Genomic DNA, 27996 nt, shown 5'->3' on the forward strand with positions numbered 1-27996 from the left:
GCAGCTACTTGTCAGCTGATATCAATTTTACATTTAACAAATTATGTTATACTGTCAGGTTAAGATTGTTCTTGGGCAAGTGATATAAAAATGAAACAAGTAGAAAAATGGATCCATGACAAAAAGCTAGAGAAGGCTTAACGGAGAACAACTCAAGGAGCTATGGAGCAGGTTCTCTATAAGAAAAAGTTGTGACATTTGGGAATCGGGACTTAAACCTGCTTGTGTACCAGCATTGTAAATAGCAATTTTTGTGGAAGAATTCAAACAATCATATCTTCACTTAATGAACTATGATGGGTGAGTCAGCCCTTAGATTACATTTTGTACCAACTTCATTCCAATCTTGTAAGCACAGCAGGCATTTTCCATTAAAATATCACTTTCTTGGAAAATGTGGGTCATAGCTTCAGAATTTATTAAGGTAGATTGTCTGTCTGCCTATCTATCATGTTTATATATCATTGGACTCAGATGACATGCAGTGATTTACACCATAAAAATAAAAATGTAAGAAATAAAAACAAAGCATGTCTGGGGAAAAAATAAAAATAATTCCAATTTATCGCTATTTTAAATAAAAATACTGCGCGTGCCTTTCGTCCTTTTGATTTTTTGAACTACAGCCCCCCCATCATTCCTGTCCATTAGCCTCATTGATTGTGATTGACGAGGACTGTAGCCCAATTCATCTAGACCAGGGGTCTTCAAACTTGGCCCTTTTATGACTTGTGGACTTCAACTCCCAGAATTCCTCAGCCAGGCACGCTGGCTGAGAAATTCTGGGAGTTGAAGTCCACAAGTCATAAAAGGGCCAAGTTTGAAGACCCCTGATCTAGACAGTACAGTGTTGGATGTTTATTCACTTGATTTTGTGCAAGAACTGCATGTGTCACAAGATAAAAAAGCTTTGCATCGGTGTCAGCATTTATTTGAGTAAATATTGCTTGGGTAATAAATTTCTAAATTTGGAAATGCAGAACAGGAAAAGAGATTATTTTGTAGAAGGAAGAGAAGAGGGCTATAAGAGAAAATTTTATTGTGAGAAAAATGAGGTTGGGATCTATACCATTACCTTTAATCGAGCAGGCCAAATAACAAACTGTTTTATGATAAGTTGAACAGAAACGGCCGTCAAAATTAAAACAGTGACTAACGCTATCAGGAAAATTAAGCAGCTATCTTGAGTTATTCAAAGCAATTTCTCATTTCCTGTTTTCTCTGAAGAGAACAGGTGCACTGTTTGGCAAAAGATCCCTTTTTAGAATTATTCCAGGTTCCCCCCCCCCCAGTAATTTTCTTTGGAATAAACAAATTTGAGTAGCATAACCTTTTAATGGGGAATTAATGGTCTCTGTTCTGGAAGATGACTTGCTTAACAACACTGATGTGATAGTTCTAGAGCAAAAGTGAAGCCTCTAGATCAGGGGTAGGCAACCTTGGCTCTTTTATGACTCGCGGACTTCAACTCCGAGAATTCCTGAACCAGCTGTGCTCTAGGGCAGGGGTAGGCAACCTCGGCTCTTTGATGACTCATGGACTCTGGGAGTTGAAGTCCATGAGTCATCAAAGAGCCGAGGTTGCCTACCTCTGCTCTAGGGTGAAGTTCAGGGGGAAAAAACTTAGCTGTTTTCTAGCTAAGGACTACGGTACTTGTGAGAACCTGGCCCCCACTTTTGTTAGACCAACTTCAGATAGCAATATTTTACTTGGCTAAGAGCAAGAGGTATATAAAAGTGATGCAGACATTTTTACTTCAGATTTGAAAGTTGTTGGCGTCTTCAGTTTTGCATCTGTTCTTCTCAGGTTTCAAAATTCTGATACCTTTGCCACGAGCTGTTCAGATAAGTTAGACTAGCAACTTAAATAACTGACAGTTATTCATTTCCCTCAGCAAATTGGGGTAGTAGCTGTATGAATAAGGAAAGAATAATCATGTGCGGAAGTTCCTTCCTAGTTGTTTTGTTCAGTGTTAATTACTAGAACTCCATGATATAAATCTTGCAGTGCAGATTTTAATTCCCCAGCCATTGATTAGAGTGACTAATAAAGCAGCAAGTATTCTAAAGTAGAACTGATTAAAGTAAAATTTGTTCTTGGCTCAAAGTCATTTTTAATTAATAAAATCTTTGACTACATAATTGGTGTCCTGAAAACAGTACACGACCCGTTTCATTCTTTTTGGGAATCATAATACATATACATACATAATACATATACATACATACACAATTATTACTCTGATGTTCACATCTTTTACTGGGAATTCATGGGCCATTGCATTTTAGTTGACTGTATATAATACATTAGGTTTAGAAGCTATCTAGGTCCTAATATTCAGCAATATTGCAGTTAGAAGTATATAAAATCTATCAGAATAGCTTACACACCCTCTCCCTTGTACGGTATGTGCTTTATCTGACTTCCAAGTATGGGGTGGAAAATCATATAAAACCTTCTGTATAGGAGTATGACATGATGTAATGTCTATACTGGGAGTCCTTGACTTACACCTGTTCGTCTAATGGTGATTCAAATTTATAACAAACAGCCTGGGAAAAAGTGACATGACCCATCCTTGAAGTTACGACTGTTGTACTGTTCCTGCAATCACATGTTTGCAATTCAGATACTTGGCAACCAGCTTGTATTTACGATGGCTGCCGTGTCTTGCAGCCATGTGATTGTGATTTGCAACCTTCCCAGCCAGATTTCAACAAGCAATGTCAACTAGGGAACCCAGATTTGCTTAATGAACAGGGTAAAAATAATTGAAAACTCTGTCAAATTATATGATGACTCACTTAATGACTGCATCACTTAGCAACCAAACTTCTGGTCCCACTTGTGGTAGTAATTGAGGACTACTGTATATTTGTCTCTGAGAGGCTAAGGAAAAGTGGACTGTAATATACCAAATGATAGATGCATCATTGATAGGAAACTCCAGTCTCTTCTAGTTTGATGAAGGAATTAAGATTTCAGGACTAAAGTTCTGAAAAGTTGGTTAAGTGGCAATCTACCTCCTTGAGGGTAAGCACCATTCAAATTCTCTAGTTTTAATTTTTAAGAGGTATGTAATCCTCAACTTAGAACCCCAATTGAGCCCAAAATTTTCATTTTAAGCAAGACAATTGTTAAGTGGGTTTTGCAATTAATAACACGATTGTTAAGTGAATTAGACTTCCCCATTGACTTTGCTTGACAGAAGGTCGCAAAAGGAGATCACATGATCCCCGGACACTGCAACCATCATAAATACATGCCAGTTGCCAAGTATCCCAATTTTGATCATGTGACCATGGGGGTCACAATGGTTGTAAGTGTGAACAATGGATATAAGTCATTTTTTCCAGTCCCGTTGTAACCTCAAATGGTACAAAATGAATGGTTGTAAGTCAAGGATTACCTGTACATAGCTGGGCTGTAAATGGGTGGATATTTAACACAATAAAAATGGTCATATTTACTTCCTTTTTAGATTTAGCTATAGATTTGAAAATGTTCTAAATAATAAAAAAGAATGGTTTGAAGAATGAAGCTTCCAAGATGAAGATGACTGGAGACAGATGTCAAGATGTTTGAAAGTCTTGATCTTCCAATTATTTTTTGAAGTTATTAATCTTCCAGATTAATGCTGCTTGTTGAATGCAATCACCATGATTTTCATATGGTTGATTGCTAGTATTTCTGAATGAAAAACAATGCTAATGAATGAAGGTTTGTGTATCATTACTTGGGAAGGAAGCACAAGATCACAGGACCATCAGCAGAATGGCAAATTGGAGTTTGGTATAATAAAATTTGGCACTGGTAAGAGCTTAATTGTGGACATAAAAATAAATAATAAATGCACCAGCATATGCCCTTCTTTAACTCTCTCAGAACTTGGAATAGGATCATTCCTTCATTATTTGAGCACTGAATTGGTATTGTAATATATTCACGCAACCTCATAATTAACTGTAGGAGCCAGTTAAGGTTAAAGGAAGCTGCGAACTTTCTCCACAAGCGCTCATGAAGGGTCGAATGAACTGCTGCTTTCAGATCTGTGAAAGTTGCATAAAGAGCACCTATAGGAGCCTACTGGATACGGAGGTAATGCAAGGTGATACATTGATCAGCAAAAGGAAAACCTGTTCTAAAACCGGTTTGCTTCATTGCTAAAAAAAAATTCTTGGACTATCTCATCAGTAAGTTTATAAAAAATGCTTAGCATATAAGATGCCAAGTATACATAGTAAAAGGGACGCGGTGGCTCAGTGGGTTAGGACGCTGAGCTTGTCAATCAGAAGGTCGGCAGTTTGGCAGGTCGAATCCCGAGTACCGCGTAACAGAGTGAGCGCCTGTTACTCGTCCCAGCTTCTGCCAACCTAGCAGTTCGAAAGCACGTAAAAATGCAAGTAGAAAAATAGTGACCTCTATGGTGGGAAGGTAACAGCATTCTGTGCGCCTTTGGCATCTAGTCATGCCGGCCACATGACCACGGAGACATCCTCGGACAAACGCTGGCTTTTCGGCTTTGAAACGGAGATGAGCACCGGCCCCTAGAGTCAGAAATGACTAACACGCATGTGCGGGGGAACCTTTAACTTTTTATACATAGTAAGCTTATAGAATAGCAATAGCACTTAGACTTATTTACCACCTCACAGTGCTTTACAGCCCTCTTGAAGCAGTTTACAGAGTCAACATATTGCCCCCAACAATCTGGTTTTCCTTTTACCGACCTTGGATGGAAGGCTGAATCAACCTTGAGCCAGTCAGGATGGTGGTTACCTGGACTGGTTTTTGCAACATCACTCTTTAATAGAAATTGAGCAGAATGTGAAGGGGGATCTGCTACTGCTGTTGAAGAAGGTCCAGGTTTGAACTAAAGATGTGGAAAGAAAGGTATAATGAATTAGGATAATCAGTCATTTTGAGAGCTTGAGGTTGAAGAAGCAGATTCTTTACTGCTTTTTCAGTGGTAGTAGGAATTGGTGTCAGATTACCTCTTAGATCACCTTTGAGAGATAAAATAGTGAAGAAATCTTGTTTTAAGTTGTTCAGGCTTTCCGTAATAGTGGTGTGTTTCCTACTTGGGAGCTATGAAAAATGTGCAATTGCACTATCTGTGACAAATGTGGGACAAGACCCATTTGAAAAATATGCTCCTGGTGTCTGATGGATGCAATTGCACTTAGGAAATTCCCAGTTATCTAGTGCAGAAGTCCCCAACATTTGACACCAGGGACCACTTCTGTGGAGAGAGGGTTTTCCGTGGACCGGAGGGTGTGTGGTTTTGTGTGCTGCCTGCATCCCGCGGATAGGGCTTTGCTTGTTCGTGTGGACTGGTTGCTGGCATGCCATGGCCCAGTACTGGTCCATGGACTGGGGGTTGGGGAGCCCTGATCTAGTGGGCAGCTTTGCCCAATGCTTAAGCCATTGGCAACAGGAAGGAGATAAAGAACTGAATGACATTCCCCTGAGGAGTTACTTTCTGCTGATCAATCCCTGTTGAACTCTTGGTGAAGATTTCCAAAAAATGAGGCAGCCAAAACAATCCCTACAGAGAAATGCCTTTATTTTTCTTCCTTACTAAGTCCACACATTGTCATCTAGCAACTCTTTTGAAGATAACTAATCCTCTACTGAGAGCCATTTTGGTGTAGTAGTTAAGGCAGGGGTCTCCAAACTTGGCCCTTTTATGACTTGTGGACTTCAACTCCCAGAGTTCCTCAGCCAGCGTTAAGGCATCAGGCTAGTTCTTCCTTGGGCACAAGGTCAGCTGGGTGACCTTTGGCCAGTCACTTTTTCTCATCCCTAGGAAGGAGTCAATGGTAAATCACTTCTGAAAAACCTTGCTAAGAAAACTGGAGGGACTTGTCCAGGTAGCCTCTGAGAATTGACACAGTTGAATGAAAAATAAAATAAATTCCCTACTATATTAGTAAAAAACCAATAGCAAGTTATAATACTTGGCCTAGTCACCATAGCCAATTTTACACAGCCTTTTGCTGACAAAGGTGCTCAAATTGGCTAGAATCCTGACTTTAGCTTAGTTAGTCCCAAACCTGAAAAAAGTTGGATGGCGGCTGAGCTGGAGATTATAGGAATTGTAATCTCAACCATTTGGGAAATAGGATTTGTAGAAGACAGATAAGAATGTTGCTAAAGTTTGAAGCAGTCTGTGTATGAATCACAATCTACTGGGTTTGGTTCTTGATGAGAAGGCATTTGAGGCAGTGACTAAGGCAGACGCAACAGGTATTGCCATCTCTGATTGGGCCGTCCTGCTAAGTATCTGCTTTGTAGTTCCTGAATGAACAGCTCATATCCCTCAAGAGAATGTGGCACAATCTGGAGCTAATTAGAAGGAGGCAAAACCAAAGCAAAGAACCATGTAGAAATGTGTATGGTAATCTCCCTGTAACCTTGCTTTGAGTTTGTAGAAATCTATTTAATTTAATTTGTTGGTTTCATGTGACATACCATCTGAAAATCCAAGTGACTATAATATATCTGGATGGAGTTTTGCCCAGTACACAATGCAGTAATCCAGTCGTAACATTGCCAAAGCTAGAATTAACTGTGCCAGGTCCCTCCTATCCCTTATTTTAATAAGATTGGGGCAGATCCATGTTTAAACCTCCAGTCTTCCACTGTCTGATCTCATTTTTCTTAAGAAGAATAAATGTTGCTCTTTCTCAGACTTCCTGGAGCCTTTTGCTACATGATCTTGTTCCAGTTATTCTGAGCTGCTAATCTAATGTGGAAAGAGGACAGGATTGTGCATGTGTGTGTGTGTAAGAGAGTGTGCTGAAACCAGGCAAATGGCTTGTCAGCTGCAGTGTTAGTGATCCCATTTGCTCTGTAGTTTTGATGTGGAAGTGTTTGAAGGGGTATAGTTTCAGTGGGTGAGCTAAACCCAAAAGAGGTTTTGTTTTGCATGTGGTTAGGGTTGAAAGTTTTTCTTTAAAAGATGGGAAAAAAACCTCCCATGGCAGTTAACAAAGTGATTTAAGAATGACTGTAATACATTTCCACATTGAATGGCAATGTATTTATTGCTGGGTTGAGGTTTGTGGATTACAATTAGGCAAATTCATCACCGACTGCCAAGTTGAATTTTATTTTATGTTACTTTCACAGCTTTGATTTTAATTCCATGATAAAACAACAAGGCAATGTGGCGTTCTCAGACAGTATCTCATCCAGGAACCTTCCATATAAATTCTCTGTTACACTACTACAGATATGATTATAAATGCTAGCTTGTCTTAAATAGTCATTGCGGCTATATAATAAAAAGAATCCTTAAAGAGGTAAAAAAGAAATAATCCAGTTTAGTTCAGAAAAGTTTTATAGTAGATTATCTGAAAATGTAATTTATATAGGTAGCTTTTATGCTTATAACACCTACAGGCTGGTGCAGATGTGGTATCTTAACTATTTTTATTTATTTATTTTATTCCATTTATATCCCGCCCTTCTCCGAAGACTCAGGGCGGCTTACAAACTTAGCAGTAGCCTTCATTCTATGTATATGCCTGCTTATTAGGGCTTTCACACACACACCCAGCGGTATTATTACAAAGTCAGCTCATTGCCCCCAACAATCTGGGTCCTCATTTTACCTACCTCGGAAGGATGGAAGGCTGAGTCAACCTTGAGCCTGGTGGGATGCGAACCTGCACTAATTGCAGGCAGCTGGTGTTACTTAAGGAGGCATCAGCCCACTGCTCCACCAAGGCTCTTTGACTATGACTGAGGACTCCATCTGTAATGCAGCATAGTATATTATGTTACAGATATCTTACCAGAAACACTTTTTGAACTATAAGACTGTAACATGCAGATGTCTTTTAAGACACAAATGTTACCTTTGAAAAATAAACCTTCTGTGTTGGATGCATCTATTAGTTTATCTTGAGTACCAACCTGACGACGATGACGATGATGATAGAACAATAATAATAATGGAAATTTTGAACTTATTAGACTTGAATATCCTGACTTTGCAAAAAAAAAAAAACCTACCCTAATTGGAACAGTCTATATACTCAGATGCTACCTTGGCAGCTCTTAGGTCCTTGGGACTTGAACTGTTAAGTGTTTACTAGTCCCAGACTGAATCGAATTTAATAATTAATACTAATACTTATGATAATAATAGACAATGCCTTATACCCAAATCTTCCTAAAGCCCTGTAATACGTTGACCGTTGTACAGACATTGCCAAATCTCATGCATTGAAAGAAAGAACAAAAAGCTTTATGTAGTTTCCCATGCTATGCTAACATCTCTCACCAAGCTTAGAAACATAACAAGGCCTCTGAAAGATCTGGGAAGAAAGAATCTTTGGAGTAGGTGGCACACAAACGTATAAGTAAAGTAAGTTTTAAAACAGAACTGTGAGGCATATTCTGGGTGTAAGCCAATCTGCAAAATGGGTCTTTTATATATTGCTGATGCTATGCTCAGTTTCACTACAGAACAGTATTCAGGAGAGCAGTGGAAAAAATATTTCTTTAATCTAGGACAGGGGTGTCAAACTGCTGGCCTGCGGGCCGGATGCATCATAGCGAAACCGCGCCCACCCCATTGCCAGCAATCGAAAAAAAGTTGTGATATGTCACGACACATCACGTGACATTGCGAGTTTGACACCCCTGAACTAGGATATCAACCCCCTCCATCATCTTTCTCACCAGCAGTAGAGGGAATATGCTCTAGTTCAGGGCTTTTCAACCCCTGGTACTTTGGCACCTGGCAGGTGGTACGTAACCATCCTAGAAAAGTGGTAGCAGAGGAGGGGAATATGCTGAACTGGTGGCAGCACCACACAAGCCTGAGCGAGAGATGGCTGGAGCTGCAGGGCTGTCAGGGCTCAATGGAAGCTCCAGGATCAGCGCTTCTTCAGGGCTGTCAGGGCTCAGTGGAAGTGCCAGGATCAGCGCCAGGCTCCAGCTGGAGCTTGGCACTAATCCTGGCACTTCTGAGCCCAGAAGGCAGGTGTCTTGCTCGGCTGTAGCTTGTGGGGCATTTTTTTCAATGCCATTGTAACTTCAAACAGTCACTAAGCGAACTGTTGTAAGTCAAGGACTACCTGTATGTCATCAAGTTTTTGACACCTTGCTAGGCGACTGGTGGTGCTCGGATGTTGCCATATTCTAAAAATGGTACAGTAGGTGAAAAGGTTGAAAAGCCCTGCTCTAGTTATTGGTCTAGATCCAGTTCCCCACCCTGCTCAATAAAGTGCATGAGGAGAGAAGTCCAGAATCAGCAATGGCTGAGGGAAGCTTACTGTGCCCAATGTGTATAACACAAACACCCAGGCCAAGTGCAACAGAAGGGGGGGGGGTGTCAGCGAACTAGAATTTTAAACTAAAATGATATAAGAAATGAGAAATATTGTGTTTTGACTTTTGACAGGCAGGGTGCCTATGAGGACAATATTAATCCCTTTGCTTATACACTACTCCTCTATAGTAAAAATTCTAGGTCTTGGAGTTGCAACATTTGTGATCCCAATATGACATTTCCGAAATATGAGTTTCACATTTTGCATATAATACCTTCATAAACAGAGCTAGAGCGAACCTTGGCACCTACTCTAGTTTTTAGTTTCATTATAAAATCATGTAATAACTCTCAGTGAAATGTCACTTACCTCCCACAACCTTATTTGATCTAATCCTGTTTTTCTTCTCCTCCCAGTTGGTCCATTGCATGTGGAGTTTTCACAACCTGTGAATCTGAAGTATGTGGAGGAGGAAAATCCAGAACTCAGGGAAGGAGGCCGCTATACACCAAAGGACTGCAAAGCACTTCAGAGAGTGGCAATTATTATCCCTTTCAGAAATCGAGATGAACACTTGAAATACTGGTTGTTTTACCTGCATCCAATCCTGCAAAGGCAGCAGCTTGATTATGGCATCTATGTGATTAACCAGGTAAGAGTGCTGAAGGGATTGGTGCACATAGGAAAGAGGCATGTGTGTGCTGTTGGTTTCTTTTGCATATCTTTTTGTACTGCATAGTGATGAAATTGGAAGCTTAGTCTTTTAAAAGATCCTTGCTTTGCATGCTGTAACAAAACCAATAACAGTTGCTTTAATTTTTTGTTTAATTTCTAAATTGTATGCCCTGCATTCCTGGCTTACGAAAGCAGCTAATTGCCTTTATAAAACAAACCAAGTATAATATAAAAACATTACAACACTATAGGTCAGGGGTGTCAAACTCGCGACGTCACGTGATGTCACACGACGTATCAGAGCTTTTTCCTCATTGCCGGCAATGGGGTGGGCGTGGTTTTGTTGTGACCCATCTGGCCCGCGGGCCGGCAGTTTGACACCTCTGCTATAGGCCAAGGCTTCTATAAGAACTTCAAAGTAGATTACAAACACCCCACCCCCATCTTTTACATCTGCCCAATTCCAGAATTGTTGCCAATAGTCTCAAAATCAGGCCACAGCTTCCAGAGTGAGGTCCTTGTAGATCTACCTCTGAACGTCCAGTAATAAAGTCACATGGGTGGAGATGGTCTTACCATTATTTCTGTTAATATTTAATGCAGTAAATTGGCCTGTGATCTTGTTAACCTACATAGAGCTATAATGAATAACTCTCCCACCCTGAGCTAACTTAAATAACCATGGGGGCCTGTCATATTTTGCCTGAGTAGAAATAGTAAAGTTACAGAATTCTGTAAAAATCCAGAGATTTACATAGTGTTATGGTTTTGTGATACCTCAAGGTGTTTTTAATTAATGAATATTTTTGTGTCATATCTTTATTCTTGGACATCAGTTCTGAGAACGTTTTTCTTTGGAGTGAATTTCCTTCTTTCTGTAGTGTTAGACTTATTGAGATGCCTAGGTTCATCTGCCAGAGAGAATACATTTTTACCTTGGTGATATTCAAAGAAGGACAATTAATCCCCCCACTTCTGACTTCTTTCTTTTAGGGCACATTGGTAGTTGCGTAGGAAAATGTATTAGGTTGTGAGGGTAAAAGGGTTGTAGGTAATTTGGGCAGGTGAGCAAGGAAGCTAAAGATCAATACTCTGATATAGATAAAGAAAGTTGCAATGTTTTTTTTAGAGAAGTTACCCAGACTCTACCTGGTGGATCTAGGAGCGTTAGATTATTGAATTGCAGGGTGTAGGTTTCATAGATTCCTGCTCGCACTGTTAGCCCTGGCCAGCAAAGAAGCTGAAGCCAGACCTCATCACATTATTTTTAGTTTGTCCTATGACAACCATCTGGCTTGTATTATAACTACCTTTCTTGTATTAACAGAATCTCAATAGCAGAGCATAGGGCTACAAACAGTAAGAAATGCATTAAGAAAGTCATGACCAATTCTGATAAATAATGAGTGTATTTATCATTAAAACAATCCACAAGTGGCATATCCTCCCATAATGTGAACCATAAGTCATGGTGAACTTTTTTAATCTATTTGCATAAAGGTGTTGGTTTAGGTTTTTTCTGGTTTTATGAGGCGTCAGGATCTGGTTCTCGTGTGCCAGTTTCATAGGCTGTGAAGTTTGTCAGTTTCACAGACTATGTACAGCTGCATAATGTGCTTAGTAATACCTGATTCTCAAGGGGGAACTAGTAGTTCAACATTTTGTGTGTGGGCAGAGATTGCATCAGTTAAACACCCTGGCTTTGATGGGATTGTAGTCAAGGTTGACTCAGCCTTCCATCCTTCCGAGGTAGGTAAAATGAGGACCCAGATTGTTGGGGGCAATAAGCTAACTTTGTAATAATGCCGCTTGGGTGTGTGTGTGTGAAAGCCCTAATAAGCAGGCATATACATAGAATGAAGGCTACTGCTAAGCTTGTAAGCCGCCCTGAGTCTTCGGAGAAGGGCGGGATATAAATGGAATTAAAATAAAAAAATAAAAAAAAGATGTTCTGAAGTCGTATGATCAAACTAGAGCCCCTGTTAGATTTCTTTTTGCCACTCCAATGTTATATGCAAAAAGGTCAAGCATATTTTCTAAGTTGGCTTACAAAACAATTGGTGGGAATAATCCTTTTTCTTTCAGGACTAGCCTATTTAACATCGCTTGCTGGCATCCTAATATCTGTGTCTTGAGCCTTCATAGTGATGGGATTGGTTTGGGTACCTGACATGTCGGAAAACCCTCATGGATCCTCTCTCTCTTTGCCTATGGATAATGTGTCTCACATACAGACAAGTAAAATGCTGCCCTGGGCCTCTCTGCTTGGATCATCTAATTTGAGGGTTTTTAAAAGGCAGATAAAATTTGGGAATCATTGAGTTATAATCCTCTTCCTATATATGCTGTGGCTCAGATTTTATATCTGAACAGACTTTGCTAATAGTTTCTACTAATGGCTTAACAAGAAGGCAACCATTGTACTTAGTTGGGGTTGACTACTTAAACTATATTTTTAAATCTTCATGGGGTTTTTTCCCCAGCCTAGGATGGGATATGGCCATTTAATTGCAATATTTTAATGGTTGGAAGTAGCCCAGCCATCTTCAATCTGATCCTTTTCAGATGTTTTTGACAACAAAAGCCTGCATTCATTGCTTAACCACAACATTTGTGTGTTGGAGTTGAACACATCTGGAAGGCCCAGATAGGAAAAACTGGACTGAGTAAACATGGATCTCAGGTCTGCTGGTGCTTCCTCCATAGTTACTCAAAGGCCAGATAAAAATGATTGAGTGCCATGAATTAATTTTGTCAATGGAAGTATTCAGCTCGATTAACTTCATTATGGCAGGATGTTTTGAGAGGGTTTTGTTTTTTTTAACATATCCAACCTGTTAAATATGCAGCAAACATTGGTGGCTGTGATCCTAAATTGTCTGGATGGTGGTGGGGTTTTGCAAGAATTGTATATCTGCAGGGTTTTTTTTTTTAAAAAAAGTCTTTCTTTACTTTCTTGACAATTGCTTTTCTCTTTTTTTCTCCTCCTTGTCTGTCCTTCCTTTGCATCTATTCTTCCTTCTCTTTTTCCCCCCTTTCTTTCTAGGGGGGGAAATCTTCCCTTTTTCTTATTAAACCTATCCTATAGCAAAGCAATCACTGAAGCGCCGAGAATTTCTGTCTGAATGATTCTTACTACATCTGCGTCCTTCTGTGTTCTGCATCTCATAGGAAAAAGTAAGAGAGTGAAGAAAAACTCCTCCTCCTGCTTCCATGGTAACGTCCCACCTCTTACTTTTCAGTACAAAGCAAATTGCCCACAAGCCCCTTGCACTTTTCACCACTGACTTTGGAAACATCTGAAATGTGTTACGTGGCAATCCAGCCTGGAATGAGGGTAGGGAAATGTGAGAATTTGTAAGAAGGCAGGGGTTGGCTGATTCTTTGAGCAAGGTGGGGAGAGGGATGTCAGTCGCCATTTTCTTGAACTGGAATGTATTTTCACCCATCTTTGCGAGGTATATATCACGTCTCTGTAGTTCCTCTGCATCCTACTTGGGGCAAATCTGTGTTTTGGACCTGATTTTGGCTCTGTGAACAGCAAATGCATCATGAAATGCTTCAGCTTTTTTTCTATGGAGCTCTTTCTCAAGATTTCCAAAAAGCCCTAGCATGTTTGCCTAGAATCCTTTTGCATTACCTTTGCAAGGTTTTTATCTGGGCAGAGCAGGGGCTGAACGTCATCACAAATGGAGAGGTAGGGAGTGCCCTTTATACAGGCTGACGCACCTCTGTGCCGTGCACGGTCATGCAATCTTTAGTAAAGCCCAGGCTGGCTTATGGAATAGTTGCTCCCTACCTCTTGGTCCATTCATTAAAACAGGAGCATCCAACCTCAGTAACTTTTAAGGCTTGGTGGACTTCAGCTCCTTGTTGGCTGGGAAATTCTAGGAGCTGAAGTCCCCCAAGTTTTCAAGTTGCCAAGATTGGACACCCCTGTATTAGTTGCACCACTATGGAAATAGCACAGCTACTTTCCTTGGTCTCACTGGTATAGCAAATCTGCATCTGTTAACACTTCCTAATCCAATAACACTTGAAAGAAACATGAATTCCACTGCAGGACCAAGCAGTGTGGGAAGCTTCTAACTTAAGAGTTCAAGCAAGAGAACAGCCTCAACCCAAAGGCTGATCTGAGTCTCTAAGCTCATAGCGCCAATTTGGGCTGTTTGTTGCTTTGAGGTAAGATTTGTGCCAGATTGTTAATGAATGCCAGCTGTTTGACTTGTTGCAACTTAGGAGAGCTTTGTGTGGGATTGGCTCACTTCATGGAGGCAACGGGGCTTGTTTCTGCAGACCTGACAGAAACCTACAGCTGCTGCTTCAGGCAGAAATCCAGCTGGCTTGTCAAACTGGTCGGTAATTAGTTTGCAGATCTCTTCTTTGACAAACACCATATGGAAAGAATGAAGGGTGTCCTTAAGTTGTGTCAGGACAATAGTTCTTGTCAATCTTGTGCTTTCCATCTGACCATAACTTGAATTATAGAACTGAAAAACATCAAGTGTGGTGGACTATTGGAACAGCTTTTCTACAGAACTGGGGCAGATTGAGAATAATCTGAGGTTCCTGAAGTCAATAATAATGTGAAAGGAAGGAAAAAGACAACATCAACCTTTAAATATATATTCACATGCAAGTCTCACAGTTTAGTGGAGTTACATCTATGGAAATGTCATTGCAGCCCAAGAATATGAAAAAAAGATGGAAGATTCCTATTCTCTGAGAGAAGGAAGCATTGAATTTATTTCATTATGGATTATTTACTTAGATTATTTACTTACTTATATGAAGTACATCCTTTCGTCAAGCAAACTTACACGTATATTTGTCCCCCGGGATCAAATTCCAAATGCTTGCTGCTATGTTTATATCTTGCCACTCTGTTCGTTATTTTAAGAATTTTATAGAGTGATTGCTATGTATCCTATATGAGGATACAAATGCCAAAGAGAGAAAGCTGGGGGGGAGGGGGGGAAGCATCCTTTCCTTAATGTCCCAAATTTATCTGGGATAAGGAATGATGTTTGGATCACAATTTTATAAGACAAAATGGAAAATGTGGTGGATATTGGAACAATTGGTGTAATTGTTGAATAGAACATTCTGGAGAGGGGAAAGAATTCATCTCCCAGCGTGCGCTGGGGGTCCCCCTCCATATACAGAATTGCAAACTATTTTTTCTCTCCCCCATCCCCCTTCCTGGGTCTTTGAAAGCTCTAAACAGATGGCTTTTACTACACGGTTAATGGACTATTTTGCAAATGGATTGTGTAATGGATACTGCTGGACAGCAGTTGTCCAAAATGCAACAGGAAGGCCTTCCTTTTTGAAACTACATGCCCCAGAGCTGCTATTTTCCTGTCACCCCTGTCACGTTCTGATTTTAGTTTGCCAGTTCCTGCTATGCTGGGGCCTCTGCATGTTGCTTCCAAATGAATGGTTTTCTTCCTGGGTTCCAAGTTACTCTACGTTCCTTGACTGATAGCCAAGTGAGACATGAAGTAGTAGACTAGGATGTAGGAGTCTACCAGGCTTCTAAATTAGAAGAGGGGAGGCAATTTGGAAGGAAGACAAGAGAGCAAAGAGATAGAAACCTTCCCCTCTATTTACCACTTCTTACCCCTTCTCTCAGAGTGGGTTAGGACTCTGAGCTTGTCGATCAGAAGGTCGGTAGTTTGGCGGGTTGAATCCCATAGCAGAGTGAGCGCCTGTTACTCGTCCCAGCTTCTACCAACCTAGCAGTCCGAAACCACGTAAAAATGCAAGTAGAAAAATAGGGACCACTCTGGTGGGAAGGTAACAGCGTTCCGTGCGCCTTTGGCATCTAGTCATGGCAGCCACATGACCACGGAGACGTCCTCGGACAAGCGCTGGCTCTTCGGCTTTGAAACGGAGATGAGCACCGGCCCCTAGAGTCGGAAACGACTAGCACGCATGTGCGGGGGAACCTTTACCTTTAATTTTTGAGAATAAGTGAAAAGATGGGATTGGAGGGACAATCTAGGTGGTTCCCCCCCCCCCAGATCAGGTAATGGTCTGGCAGCCTCTACCTTCTTGCCTTCTTTGAGTTGAATCGGTGCTTTTTGCTGAAATGAGTAGGCTAGCACCATAATTTCCAAAGTGGTTTCATGAGCTCCTTAAGGTACCAGATCTTCCTCAATGACAAAACCAACAATATTATATGGATTTTTTGAGCTTGCCTGCCACTAGTGACCTCATACAAATACAGCCTCAAGAAAAAGTCAGATGCATTTTGGGGAACTTATGGGATAGTCTTCTTTGTGCACTGATGCTGTATACCTGAAACTTTTGCAATGCAAAAATGTTCCACAGTTATTCAGGGCCTATGGGTTTTATGGCAAATAAGTAAGGAAATAATTCCTTGAAGATAAGGTGTTCATACTAGTCCCATGGTTAAGGGAGGAACCAGAAGACCTCCAAGGTCCCTTCCAATCCTGTGATTCTATGGTTTTAAATTTGTCTCAAAGAGCTGGTACATCTGTTTCCTTTCTAAAAGTATATTCTGGGCTCAAATAGACGCAGTACACGTTCTCTTGCTTCAACTGAGCCAAAATACAAATGCATTTGATCTTGCAACACAAAGCAAGCATGCGCTTTTACAAAAGGGATGCATACTGGTTTTTTGCCTTGCATCAAATAGAAAATGATATAAATACAAATTTTGGAACAGATATTGGAATAGTTGAACTCTTCTAAGGAGAAGGCCAGAACAGGACCCTTAAAGCAGGGCTTTTCAACCTTTTCGCCCACTGTACCACTTTTTAGGATATGGCCACATCCGTGTACAACCAATCGCCTAGCAAGGTGTCAAAGGCTTGATGACCCAAAAAAAAAAGGAAAAAAGTGATGAAGTACAGGTAGTCCTCGATTTACAACAGTTTGGTTAGTGACTGTTCGAAGTTACAATGGCACTGAAAAAAGTGCCCCCCCCAAGCCACAGCCGAGCAAGACACCTGCCTGCCTGCCTGGTGGCGCTCTTCCTCCTGTCTGAGATTTTCACTGTTGTGAGCATTTCTGTTGAGGATTGGCAGTGGGGGTGGGGTGGGGGGGTGGGTGTTCGGTTTTTATTCCCCCCCATCTGCTGGGTGGTTGCAGCAGGTTTTGGTCACTTCACATGACCCTGGGACACTGTGACCATCATAAATATGAATCAGTTGCCAAACATCTGAATGTAAATCACAAGACCCTGGAGATGCTGCAACATTCCAGCTGATCGGCGCTTCTTCTGGGCTCAGAAGTGAGCTCCAGCTGGAGCCTGGCGCCTTATCCTGGCGCTTCCGCTGAGCCCTGACAGCCCTGCAGCTCCAGCCCTCTCTCGCTCAGGCTTGTGCGGTGCTGCCACCGGTTTGGCTCATTCCCCTCCCCTGCTCCCACTTTTCTAGAATGGTCGCATACCACCTGCCAGGTGCCAATGTACCACAGGTGGTACCCGTACCACTGGTTGAAAAGCCCTGCCTTAAAGTCATCCATCACCATTTCTCTATCTCTATTTCCAATGACATTTTTGCACTAGCTAGTTCTGATTTCCTGATTTGCTTCCTGTGCTTCTTGTGGGTGAAAGGAAAAGATATGAGAGCTATTTGCTCTAGGTATGAGCACATACTGGTAAATGGGAAGCAGTTTCGTGACCTTTTAATGAATATATTTCATGCTATTTTTTTTAAAGTTAAAACTATGACGCAATATACACTGTAAAAATCCTACAAATCTACCCTATTTGCCAATTTAAGTATTAAATCACCTATTATTCGATTAAATTGCTCAAATGACATTCTCCAATTTCCACTGCTTTGCAGAATAAAATTTTATGCATCACGTTACAGTTTGGGGTGGAGTATCAAATACCTTTGCAATATTTTTTCTGGATTGGCAAGAATTTAATCTTGTGGGTGTTGTTATCCCATATCAATTTTCCAGTTATTCTTCATTGGAGGTATAATATGTCCTAATTTCCTCTCCTGATTGTTCAGAACCAAATTACAAAATAAAGTGCTTTATTGTTTTGCTCACACTGGTTTAATACATCATTGTTAATCAAACTTTTTGTACGAGTCCTTCAGCCAATAGTTCATTTCACAAATACCTGTGTTTCCTGAAGGGAAATGAAATTACGTGTCAACCTAGATGGATTGCTGCTTTCACATCCTCCAGTGTAGTAATTGGATAAGATTGTTGTCAGTCTGGAAGACATAGAAAGTTATCCCCATTAAATGTAGAACTGGTTGTTTTTATGTAAATCAACTGTGGATTCTGCTGCAGGCTTTGGAACGCTGCTGAAAATGGAAGAATAACACATCCCCGGAGCAGCTGTCTAAGCAGCTAATTAAATGAAAGGGAAGCTTTCTAGCTAAGAAAGTAAGGCGTTTTCTATCTGTACTCCTGCGACTTCTAGGCATTTAACAATTCTATCAATGTCTTCACTCTTCAAGCTGCTCAAGCCTTTTTCTTGAGAAGCACTTAATATCACCACTGTGTTGGTTGCGCTTGAATAGATGAGATAAAAATTCAGAGTTTAAGTCCTCATAATCAAACATGGAAGGCAGAGAAAGTGAATGCTTACCATAGTTGAATGGATGTTTTGTCATAAATGTGAGTGTCAAGCAGAAGAAGTTATTTGAGAGATTTTTGGATCATGATCTTTGTCTAAAGGTAGTTTGGTTTGTGGTTCCTTCCTGCATTATTTTTTTTGCCTTTGTGTATTCCCTTGAGAGGAAGTTGAAGCTAACATGATTAATTTAAAGAGGAGATTGGCCATTCAAGAAAACATGCCAGGAAATTCTCTTGGCAAACTTGGCTGGTTGTATTTACATTTTCCTAAAAAGGAAATGTTGAGACAGAGCCAGGAGTGAGAAGCGAGAAGAAACTATAATGGGGACTTTGAGATATACAAAGGGGTTCGTGTATATTAGCTTGGATCTGATTGTCAGCTAAGACTGAAATGGTGGCTTCTGTTGAATAGTTTTGTGGTTGACAAGATTTGACCTGAGACCATCTCAGCAAATCCTTATAGTTGCTTGGTTAAACTGTGAGAAAGCCAGTTGGCCAGGAGGTTGTCTACTCCAGGTCAGATTCTTTTAGACATGACCTCCTCCACTGACACCTTTTTGGAAAAGTTGATGCCACTGGTGCCAGAACCTGGCAGTTTACCTTGTTCTGCCAAACTACTTTGTTTTATGTATATATGTATATAGGAGATGTTCACAGAGATAGCCACTGACACCACCAGGTGGCAGGGTGCCCTGTCAGGATTGGCAGGGCCGTCTTTGGCGGGAAATCAGGACAATGGGATTGGTTCCAAGTATACCTGGCTAGGTATATAAGAGGGGCAGTTGCCCCTTTGTTTACCAAGTCTGTGCTACATCAATAAAGAATGTTATGCTGAACCCTGTTGTCCTGCGTCGTCCATCTTGGCCATGCGGTCCAGAGCCCACGATCTAACACTTTGTGCCAAAGAAAATTCTTCCCTCATCTCTAGGAGGCAATTTCATTTCTGTTGATTGAACTAGAAAATGCAAGGAAAATGTGACACTTTCCAAAGAAATGCAACCAGCTTATTTTCATTTGCAACACCATTTACAGATGGTACAATAAGGAAGGGGTCTACAATTGCGCTGAATTTTGCACAGGCTGCTGCTTTCAATGATGGGAAGCTTTCATGTTGCTATATTTCTATACAAGGCTGCTACTGCTTTGGCAGCGCATCTCGAATGTATACTGACTAAATTCATCGTAAGCTACATCCCTTTGGGATGCAGCTTACAATCAGTTCTTGGATAAGAAGCAAAACATTTTCAAGGAAAAAACATCGAGAAAGTCCAGTTGCCTTTTGGAAAAGCACCTTTGGGACAACCATGACCAGGATGATTAAGAATCTCCATAGATGCAAGCTGCGCATTTAGTTAATCCTTTTTGTTTTAGCAGCTATTAGCTCACCGTTTAGGGGTGGAAGATTAAGCAGTCTCCCACTTTTCAATTTTGAATAAGATTTATCCAACAATACCTTATAAATATAAACAGGTAAGGAATTAGTTTTCCCCCACAGTTTAGCCAAATTGTAAAATAGGTAAAAGTAAATATACTCTCCTAACATATAGCTTTTCTGTTTTGTAGGCCTATTCTACTAAGGCTAAAGTAAGAGTTAAAGTAATTCTAACCTTTTTTTTTTTGGAGAAAAAACCTAAATAAAAATCCTCTCTTTCAATAGGGCATTTTCAAGCTAAAATATATTAACTAAACCTGAATGCTAGTATGAGTTGTATTTAAAAAAACATAATATGTGATTGTATCTTTGGTATTGATTAGCCCTCTGCTTGATACAAAAATGTAAACCGATAATTCTGTAAATGGATTAATCCATACACAAATCTGGCTTAAATAAAAAAAAGAATAGTCGATTTTCCAGAGAGAATGGCTAGAATTAACTGCATGTGTTTTGCTTCAGTGACTTTGGATAGGGAAATATAAGAGAAATAACTATAACCTGTCACCTGATATTACCGTATAAAAAATCTTTCTCAATCCATATTTAAAAGACCTCCATTGTATCCACCTTAAGTAATTTGTATTAGAAATAAATAATTTTCCCCCTGTGTAACTGATTTTCCAGTTCAACATTTATCCACTCTGGGATGTTATTACGCTTTGTCTTTGCTGAACCTACAGAAACAGAAATGGAAACATCTCCATTTACAAAACATACCTCTAATACAGTAATTCTGATACTTCATATTTAACGGGACCTTATGAAAGTGACACCCCAATTCTGCCCCACTCTTATTATTTTGCTTATTTACTGATACACAGTAAACAGGGAGCGCAATCATACGGTTGACTGGGTTTCTCTGAAGAGAGTTAATTGGAAGAAGAAAATGGTAATTCCATCCAATCCTTCACTTCCGTAAATAGGCAAGGGTATTTTCGTTGCTGTGTTGGGCTGTGTAACTTCCGCCAAGGTCATAAACAATTCCATTACATTTCAAGTTCAACAAATGTAGAACTGGATTGTAATTTAGAAACTCCCAAAATGTATGCTTTATTTTTAGTACCGTAATCTGTGAAAAGAACCCATGTAGAAAAAAAATTGTGCGGTTGCTAAGACACTGTCTTTGAGGGCACATTATCAGTCAATCAATCAATGAAAACAACTACAAGAACAAAACTAAGGGTAGTGTCAGATATCTCTCTTAGTTGTGTTGGAGACTAATCTGGATATTATAAAGATTATGGAATTATTATTATTTTTATCACTTTCAATATAAAGGACCCAGATTGTTGGGGGCAATTAAGCTGACTTTGTAATAATGCCGCTTGGGGGTGTGTGTGAAAGCCCTAATAAGCAGGCATATACATAGAATGAAGGCTACTGCTAAGCTTGTAAGCCGCCCTGAGTCTTCGGAGAAGGGCGGGATATAAATGGAATAAAAATAAAAATAAAATAAATAAAATAACCATCTCCAACATTTCTACTTGTCTTTAGCACTCTTTTATTCTGCTGAAGATTGCCAGATCCTATTCTGGCTCTGCTCTGCTTCTCGTCACGCCATCCAGGCGTGGCCAGATAATGGTTCTGTGGAACAAGCAGGACAATAATACCCCAAATCCTTTTTAAAAAAACAAAAACCGCATAGTTGGGTTTCTTCATTGGTTATCAAAACATAGGAGGAGGAAGAATGGAAAGAGTAAGGGTGACAAAATGGAAACAATCACAACTGATGTATAGAGACTCTTTTGTTTTGCTTCCCACTATAATAAATCTGATCTAGCTCTTCACGTGATGCCAGGCTCTTTTATTAAAGTAGATTTAAACGTTATTAAAGTATGATCTAAATAATTGTTTTATTGGGAAGCTGATTCTCCTTTCCTCCCTCTGTAAATGAGACTTGCAGGCATACTATTGTTCCTCACTGGACAACATGTGAACTGCTGTATATGTTTTGACAACATTCAGGTAGCAGAATGGGAAGAAGAGGCAGGTCTTTTCACAAGACTGTGCACAATCTTAACAGGAAAATGAGCAGCGTCCCCCAACTTGGTGAACTGCAGTCCGGAGGGCCATCTCAGCAGCAGCAAGCAGCAGCCCCAATGCACTGAGAAAACTCCAGGTTTGGGAAGGCTGATGCAGAGCAATGTGAAATTCTGTGCTGTGTATCTGCTTTCTCTCTTCCCATGGTCTGAGAGGAAATTCAGTGAAAGGCAAAATGAGCCCATTTCTTTAATGTAAACTTTGCGGTTGGTCTTAAAACATAAGCCAAACTGGACAGAAAACTGGCAAATAGTAGGCTTATGTGAGTATATGGTATTATGAAGGCCCTGGGTTGTAATAAATAGGAAGTACTATCCTAGTTTTTTGAAGGCTCTTAACAATTCTTCCTTTTCTTACATTAGGATGGAGAAGAAACATTTAACCGTGCAAAGCTTCTGAATGTAGGCTTCACAGAAGCTTTGAAAGAATATGATTATGACTGCTTTGTATTTAGTGATGTTGACCTAATCCCGATGGATGACAGGAATATCTACAAGTGTTACGACCAACCCAGGCACCTCTCTGTATCTATGGATAAATTTGGATTTCGGTAAGAAGTTGGTTGTTTACATTTAGCACAAAACATATACCCGTATGAGTGGATTGTTGGGAGTTGGTGGCAAATAAACTTAATCAATAATCTCTAGTCAAGGGGATCCGGAGGCAAGAATATGACCATATCCACACTTGCATTATACTATTGGAAGGAGGGCAGTTTTCCTGTAGCATGTTCTCTATTGGGACCCAAACCAATATTTAGGTGGACCTTGAAAGTGATTCTTTTTAAGACATAGCTTGTGTCAGTGGTGTGTACCTTCACAAATAAATGTGGCATCTGTTCTAATGATACTCAATTATTCTTACTTTTTTTAACTGCCCAGTCTAGCTTCCAACCTTATATTCCCATCTAAATGTTGACCGGTCCCTACCTTGCCTTCTGAGCTTGCCCTCCCAGCTCAGACAAGGTGACCTAGATGCTGTTGACAGCTCAGTTAAGGTTAAGCAATTGTGTGTGTGTGTGTGTGTGTGTATACACATACACAAATACATTTACATGTGTGTACAAAATTTATACACAGACACACGTGTAATATGTATATGCATACATGTAGCATAATATATAAATTTAATGAAGATTTTTTTACAAAATTAAAACTACAGAAAAATTAAAATATATATAGAAAAGTGAAAAAGATATATAAATATAGGAAAGAAAAGCAGAAAAAAGTGAACAACAATAAACTGTAGTTCCAGAAGAAAGAAAGAATAAATATTTAAAGAAGCAATTTATGATCTTTGCAGCAGTTATAAACATAGCCAATACTGTTTCCAGACTCTCAAATTACACAATAGAATTATTCTTCCTATATAAACCTATAAACATGAACCATGGATTTAATTTTTATCCATTTTCATCAAAACATCCATGAAAGGTTTGAAGTCTTTTATAAAAGTAGCCATGGCTCCTTCCAGCTTGAAAAATGGTTTTAATGAAGTCTGAACTCAAATTTCAGAAAACACAGACTTATACATTGGCACAGACAAGTCTACAGGAGAGTGAGGCTACATGTTACTTTTTCTGATCAATTCTATCTAGAATTGTGATCAGAGATATAATCCAAGCTTCTCTCCAGTCACATGATTTTAAATGAACAATTTATCTTTGTCTCTTCCAGCTTACCTTACAATCAATATTTTGGAGGTGTGTCTGCTTTAAGTAAGAAGCAATTCGAAAAAATCAATGGGTTTCCCAATAATTATTGGGGCTGGGGTGGTGAAGATGATGACATCTATAACAGGTAAGATCCCTCATCTTTATAGTTAATATTAAATTTGAGGCTGGGTATGTTGTTTAGTTTTGGGGGTTGTGCCCGGCACGATAGTTTCCCTCTGTGCCACTTGTTGATTTATGGTTTATTCCTATGTTGCTCTAGTGCAGGGGTCTCCAACCCCTGGTCCGTGGACCACTACAGGGCCACGGCATGCCAGCAACCAGTCTGCACAAACAAGCCCCATCCGCTGGATGCAGGCAGCACACAAAACCACGCATCCTGCGGTCCGCAGAAAAACCTCTCTCCACGGAACTGGTCCCTGGTGCCCAAAAGGTTCGGGACCTCTGCTATAGTGCAGTGAACCTATGTAGCCTTATGGGTACAAGAATGCAAATCAAGAACTGGTCTTTAAGAAATATTTGCATATTAAGAGTTTATCTTGACAAACGTGCCTATGGTGGTCTAAGGAATTTCAAGGTCTTCAAACCATCTTTGACTTAGAGTAACAATCATCCACAGCTCAAGTTTGGACAAATGAGCGAGTATCTATTTAGATTATCATCACTGGAGGCTCCTAATTTGCCTGAACACTAAAATTCAGAGTGCTTGTAATCCATGTACAATAAGGCTTGATTTAATTATGCCGTGCTTTTTTTTAATTAAAGAGTTTTACAAAAAAAGATTTTACAATCCATCCCCAAAACCCACCCACCCCAAACCACCCCCCTTCCCCCCCCCACTTCCCAGAGCTAAATACAGGGTTATAGTTATAATAATCATATTCTAACTAAAGATTATCCATAATATAAAATTAACCAAATTCATAATGTGCTTTAACTCCCCTTTAACATAGATACATACAAAGTACTAACACTAAAATTAATAACAATATCCCTCTAAAATCTACTCATAAGCTAAATGGAACTTTTTAGTCCCATATTTATTCTGAATATAATCTATCCATCTCCTCCAAACTGAAATATATCTTTCTTGTGAATGATCCGTCAAATAAGCAGAAATCTTAGACATTTCTGCAAGATTCGAAACAATTATGCCGTGCTTCTTTGTGTGGTGCTAATTTCTGAGCAACGATCTAGAAAGGGATCTTTGAAGAAACATTTATTTTTCAAAAACTAGCCCACTTCTCTCCTATTAAGTGCATATATTTCTCTCACCCTGACAGTGTATTGTATCATATAGGACAGACATGTTGAACACAAGGCCCGGGGGCCGGATCCGGCCCGCAAAGTGGTTTCATGTGGTCCGCGAAGCCATCCTGAAAACAGTGAGGGAACGGCCCCCGCTGCCTTGGCCCTGGCCCAGAGACCCTCCTTCTGCCAGAGACCCTCAGATCTGTCCCACTCCTGCCCAGGCCCCCATAGGCACCCTTGATGCGAATGATGTAGAGTTGGCCATGGCCACCCAGTAGGCCATACGCACTCTAGCCACACCCACCCAGTAGGCCACGCCCACCCTGGCCACACCCACCCGGCCCCCTGAGGGCAACCGCAATGCTGATGCGGCCCTCAATGAAATTGAGTTTGACACCCCTGATATAGGTGTTTTGTGAGATTACAGTAAATGGCAAGAGGTCTTCATACCTGTCCCGGTGTCAATTATTCACCTGGCTTATTCTTAGTGAAATGAACTTTTGTCTTTTAAAAGGGACTCCCTGCCTTGTGTTTCCTTTTCTTCAAGATGCAGGTGTGATACACATGAGAATTTTCTACCTTCACCCATTTCTTAAACAAATATTTGCTTCAAATTAAATGTCCACATTTATAACAGCTGGGCTATGTCCCTACACTGCAATCAAGATACAAGTTTTAATGTTCTGCTACTTAGTGACTCAGCACTTTGATTATGCTTAGAAGAACATTTTAAAATAATAAATCCTGCCGAACTCGGCTCTCAAACCAAGTTCTTTTCTCTGCCCCTCCCACCTCATCTGTGTTGTGATATTTTAGTTAGATTACTTGGTGGATTGCACTAATAATGTCGACTGGTGGCCCCCAGGGGGAGAGCGTTCTCTGTGGGCACGCCAGACCTGTGGAACCGCTTGCCGGTTGAGCTCCGGATGGCCCCCGACCTTCGCTCCTTCCGGCGGGATCTAAAAACTTATTTATTTGAGCAATCCGGCCTGGTCTGATGGGGTTGGGTTTTTAATATGGTTTTAACTATTGTATAGATCGGGCATAAATTATTTAATTGTTTTTTAACTTTTGTACTTTGCTTTTTAATATTTATTGCCCTGTACACCGCCCTGAGTCCTTCGGGAGAAGGGCGGTATAAAAATTTAATAAATAAATAAATAAATAATAATTGTTGAGACCAAGAAAGGAGTGTGAAAATGCCCTCCAAAATCAAGGCAGCTTTATTTTAAAAGAAGCAAGCAGAGGATTTCCTAGCCAATTTGTGAAATAGACCAAAATATAAACAGGCTTTTACAGTCCCATTACAATTATGTATGCTTAGAATTAAGGCTGAAGGTTTGGGGGATTTTTAAGCTTATGCTGCAGGTGTTGACTCTCATTTTCTCTTTTCTTTTTCAACTATGTGGGCACTGAGAACAGGGTATTACTTCTTTGCTAATAAGTACTTGTTTCAAAGTGTCGAAGCTGTTGGAGATGCAAGGCTTCACAGACTACATATATGTTAGTCTAGGAATCTGCAGATATTCAAGTTGTTATTATAAGCGCAGGCTAGTTTGTGACTTATAAAATGAAAATATCCATTCAGCTGATCTATGCTACAGTTATAGAATTAGCTTGGTCTTTTTATGTGTTCAGGTTACTGCTGAATTTTAGAAATGATTGTTTCACATGCATACACGCAATGTTTAAGTGACAGTACAAAGGATCTTCAAATGTTGAAAGAAGAGGTGTTTGGCAATTAAGAAAGTGTCTTTATTTGGGTTTTTGCTACCTGCCATATGGATGGAATATGGATGGGAAATGAACAGAAGTGGTCATGGATGTGGATGAAGACAAAGACATGGATGTCACCAAAAAAGCCAAGGATGTTGTGCAATAAAATCAATAAGACACCCCCCCTCACCAAAATAATGAGTCCTTTGTAAACATCCTGTGAATTTTTCAGACTGAAATCTCAAGTGAATATTCCCAACTGTAAGGAATTCAGAAAGATACTCTGAACATAAAGATATTGAGTGTCTACCCATCCTGTGGTATAATCGACACATGAATGCCCTGTATCATTCCTGCATTTTCTGTGCAGGTTTCAAGGGCTTTCCAGCTTCTATGTGACATCCATGAGTCTCAGAGTCACTGTTTTTAAGTGACTTGATACGATGTACAACTGGGGGCATTGAACTAGAGCAGGGCTTTTCAACCAGTGGTACGGGTACCACCTGTGGTACATTGGCACCTGGCAGGTGGTATGCGACCATCCTAGAAAAGTGGTAGTGGGGGAGGGGAATGAGCTGAACCGGTGGCAGCACCGCACAAGCCTGAGCGAGAGACGACTGGAACTGCAGGCCTGTCAGGGCTCAGTGGAAGCGGCAGGATCAGCACCAGGCTCCAGCTGGAGCTCGGCACTGATCCTGGTGCTTCTGAGCCCAGAAGTGCTAATCAGCTGGAATGTTGCAGCATCTGCAGGGTCTTGTGATTTACATTCAGATGCTTGGCCACTGATTCATATTTATGACGGTCACAGTGTCCCAGGGTCATATGAAGTAACCATAACCTGCTGCAACCACCCAGCAGACGGGGGGAATAAAAACCGAACACCCACCCCCCACCCCACCCCCACTGCCAATCCTCAACAGAAATGCTCACAACAGTGAAAATCTCAGACAGGAGGAAGAGCGCCACCGGGCAGGCAGGCAGGTGTCTTGCTCGGCTGTGGCTTGGGGGGCACTTTTTTCAGTGCCATTGTAACTTCGAACAGTCACTAACCGAACAGTTTTAAGTTGAGGACTACCTGTACTTCATCACTTTTTTCCTTTTTTTTGGTCATCACGTTTTTGACACCTTGCTAGGCAACTGGTTGTACTTGGATGTTGCCATATCCGAAAAGTGGTACAATGGGTGAAAAGGTTGAAAAGCCCTGAATTAGAGATCTAAATTGGAAAGGCTTAAACTTCGTGAAACTCCAGCATCTTTCTGATCACAGGTCTATTTTAAAATGGACATTCTGAATATAGGATCTGTGCTGTGTTAAGTTATATGGAAGTTCTGCTTTTCTGAATCAGCTG

The 27996-nt window shown here is 40.4% G+C and overlaps 2 protein-coding genes across 2 annotated transcripts in view; both read left to right on the forward strand.

Annotated features, from left to right (window-relative positions):
• The window catches only part of B4GALT1 (beta-1,4-galactosyltransferase 1), a 52944-nt gene that overhangs the window by 13198 nt on the left and 11750 nt on the right, over positions 1-27996 (forward strand). Inside the window, exons 2-4 of the mRNA XM_083351447.1 lie at positions 9704-9939; positions 22371-22558; positions 23685-23807. Of these exons, the coding sequence (XP_083207573.1) occupies positions 9704-9939; positions 22371-22558; positions 23685-23807 (547 nt within the window). The remainder of the gene's footprint in view (positions 1-9703; positions 9940-22370; positions 22559-23684; positions 23808-27996) is intronic.
• APTX (aprataxin) overlaps positions 11774-27996 on the forward strand; it is a 116926-nt gene continuing 100703 nt past the window's right edge. Inside the window, exon 1 of the mRNA XM_083351443.1 lies at positions 11774-11910. The gene's annotated coding sequence lies outside the window, so the exon portion shown is untranslated. The remainder of the gene's footprint in view (positions 11911-27996) is intronic.

This window comes from Vipera ursinii, assembly GCF_947247035.1.
Source record: "Vipera ursinii genome assembly, chromosome: 2".
In the NCBI taxonomy this organism is placed as follows: Eukaryota; Metazoa; Chordata; class Lepidosauria; order Squamata; family Viperidae; genus Vipera; species Vipera ursinii.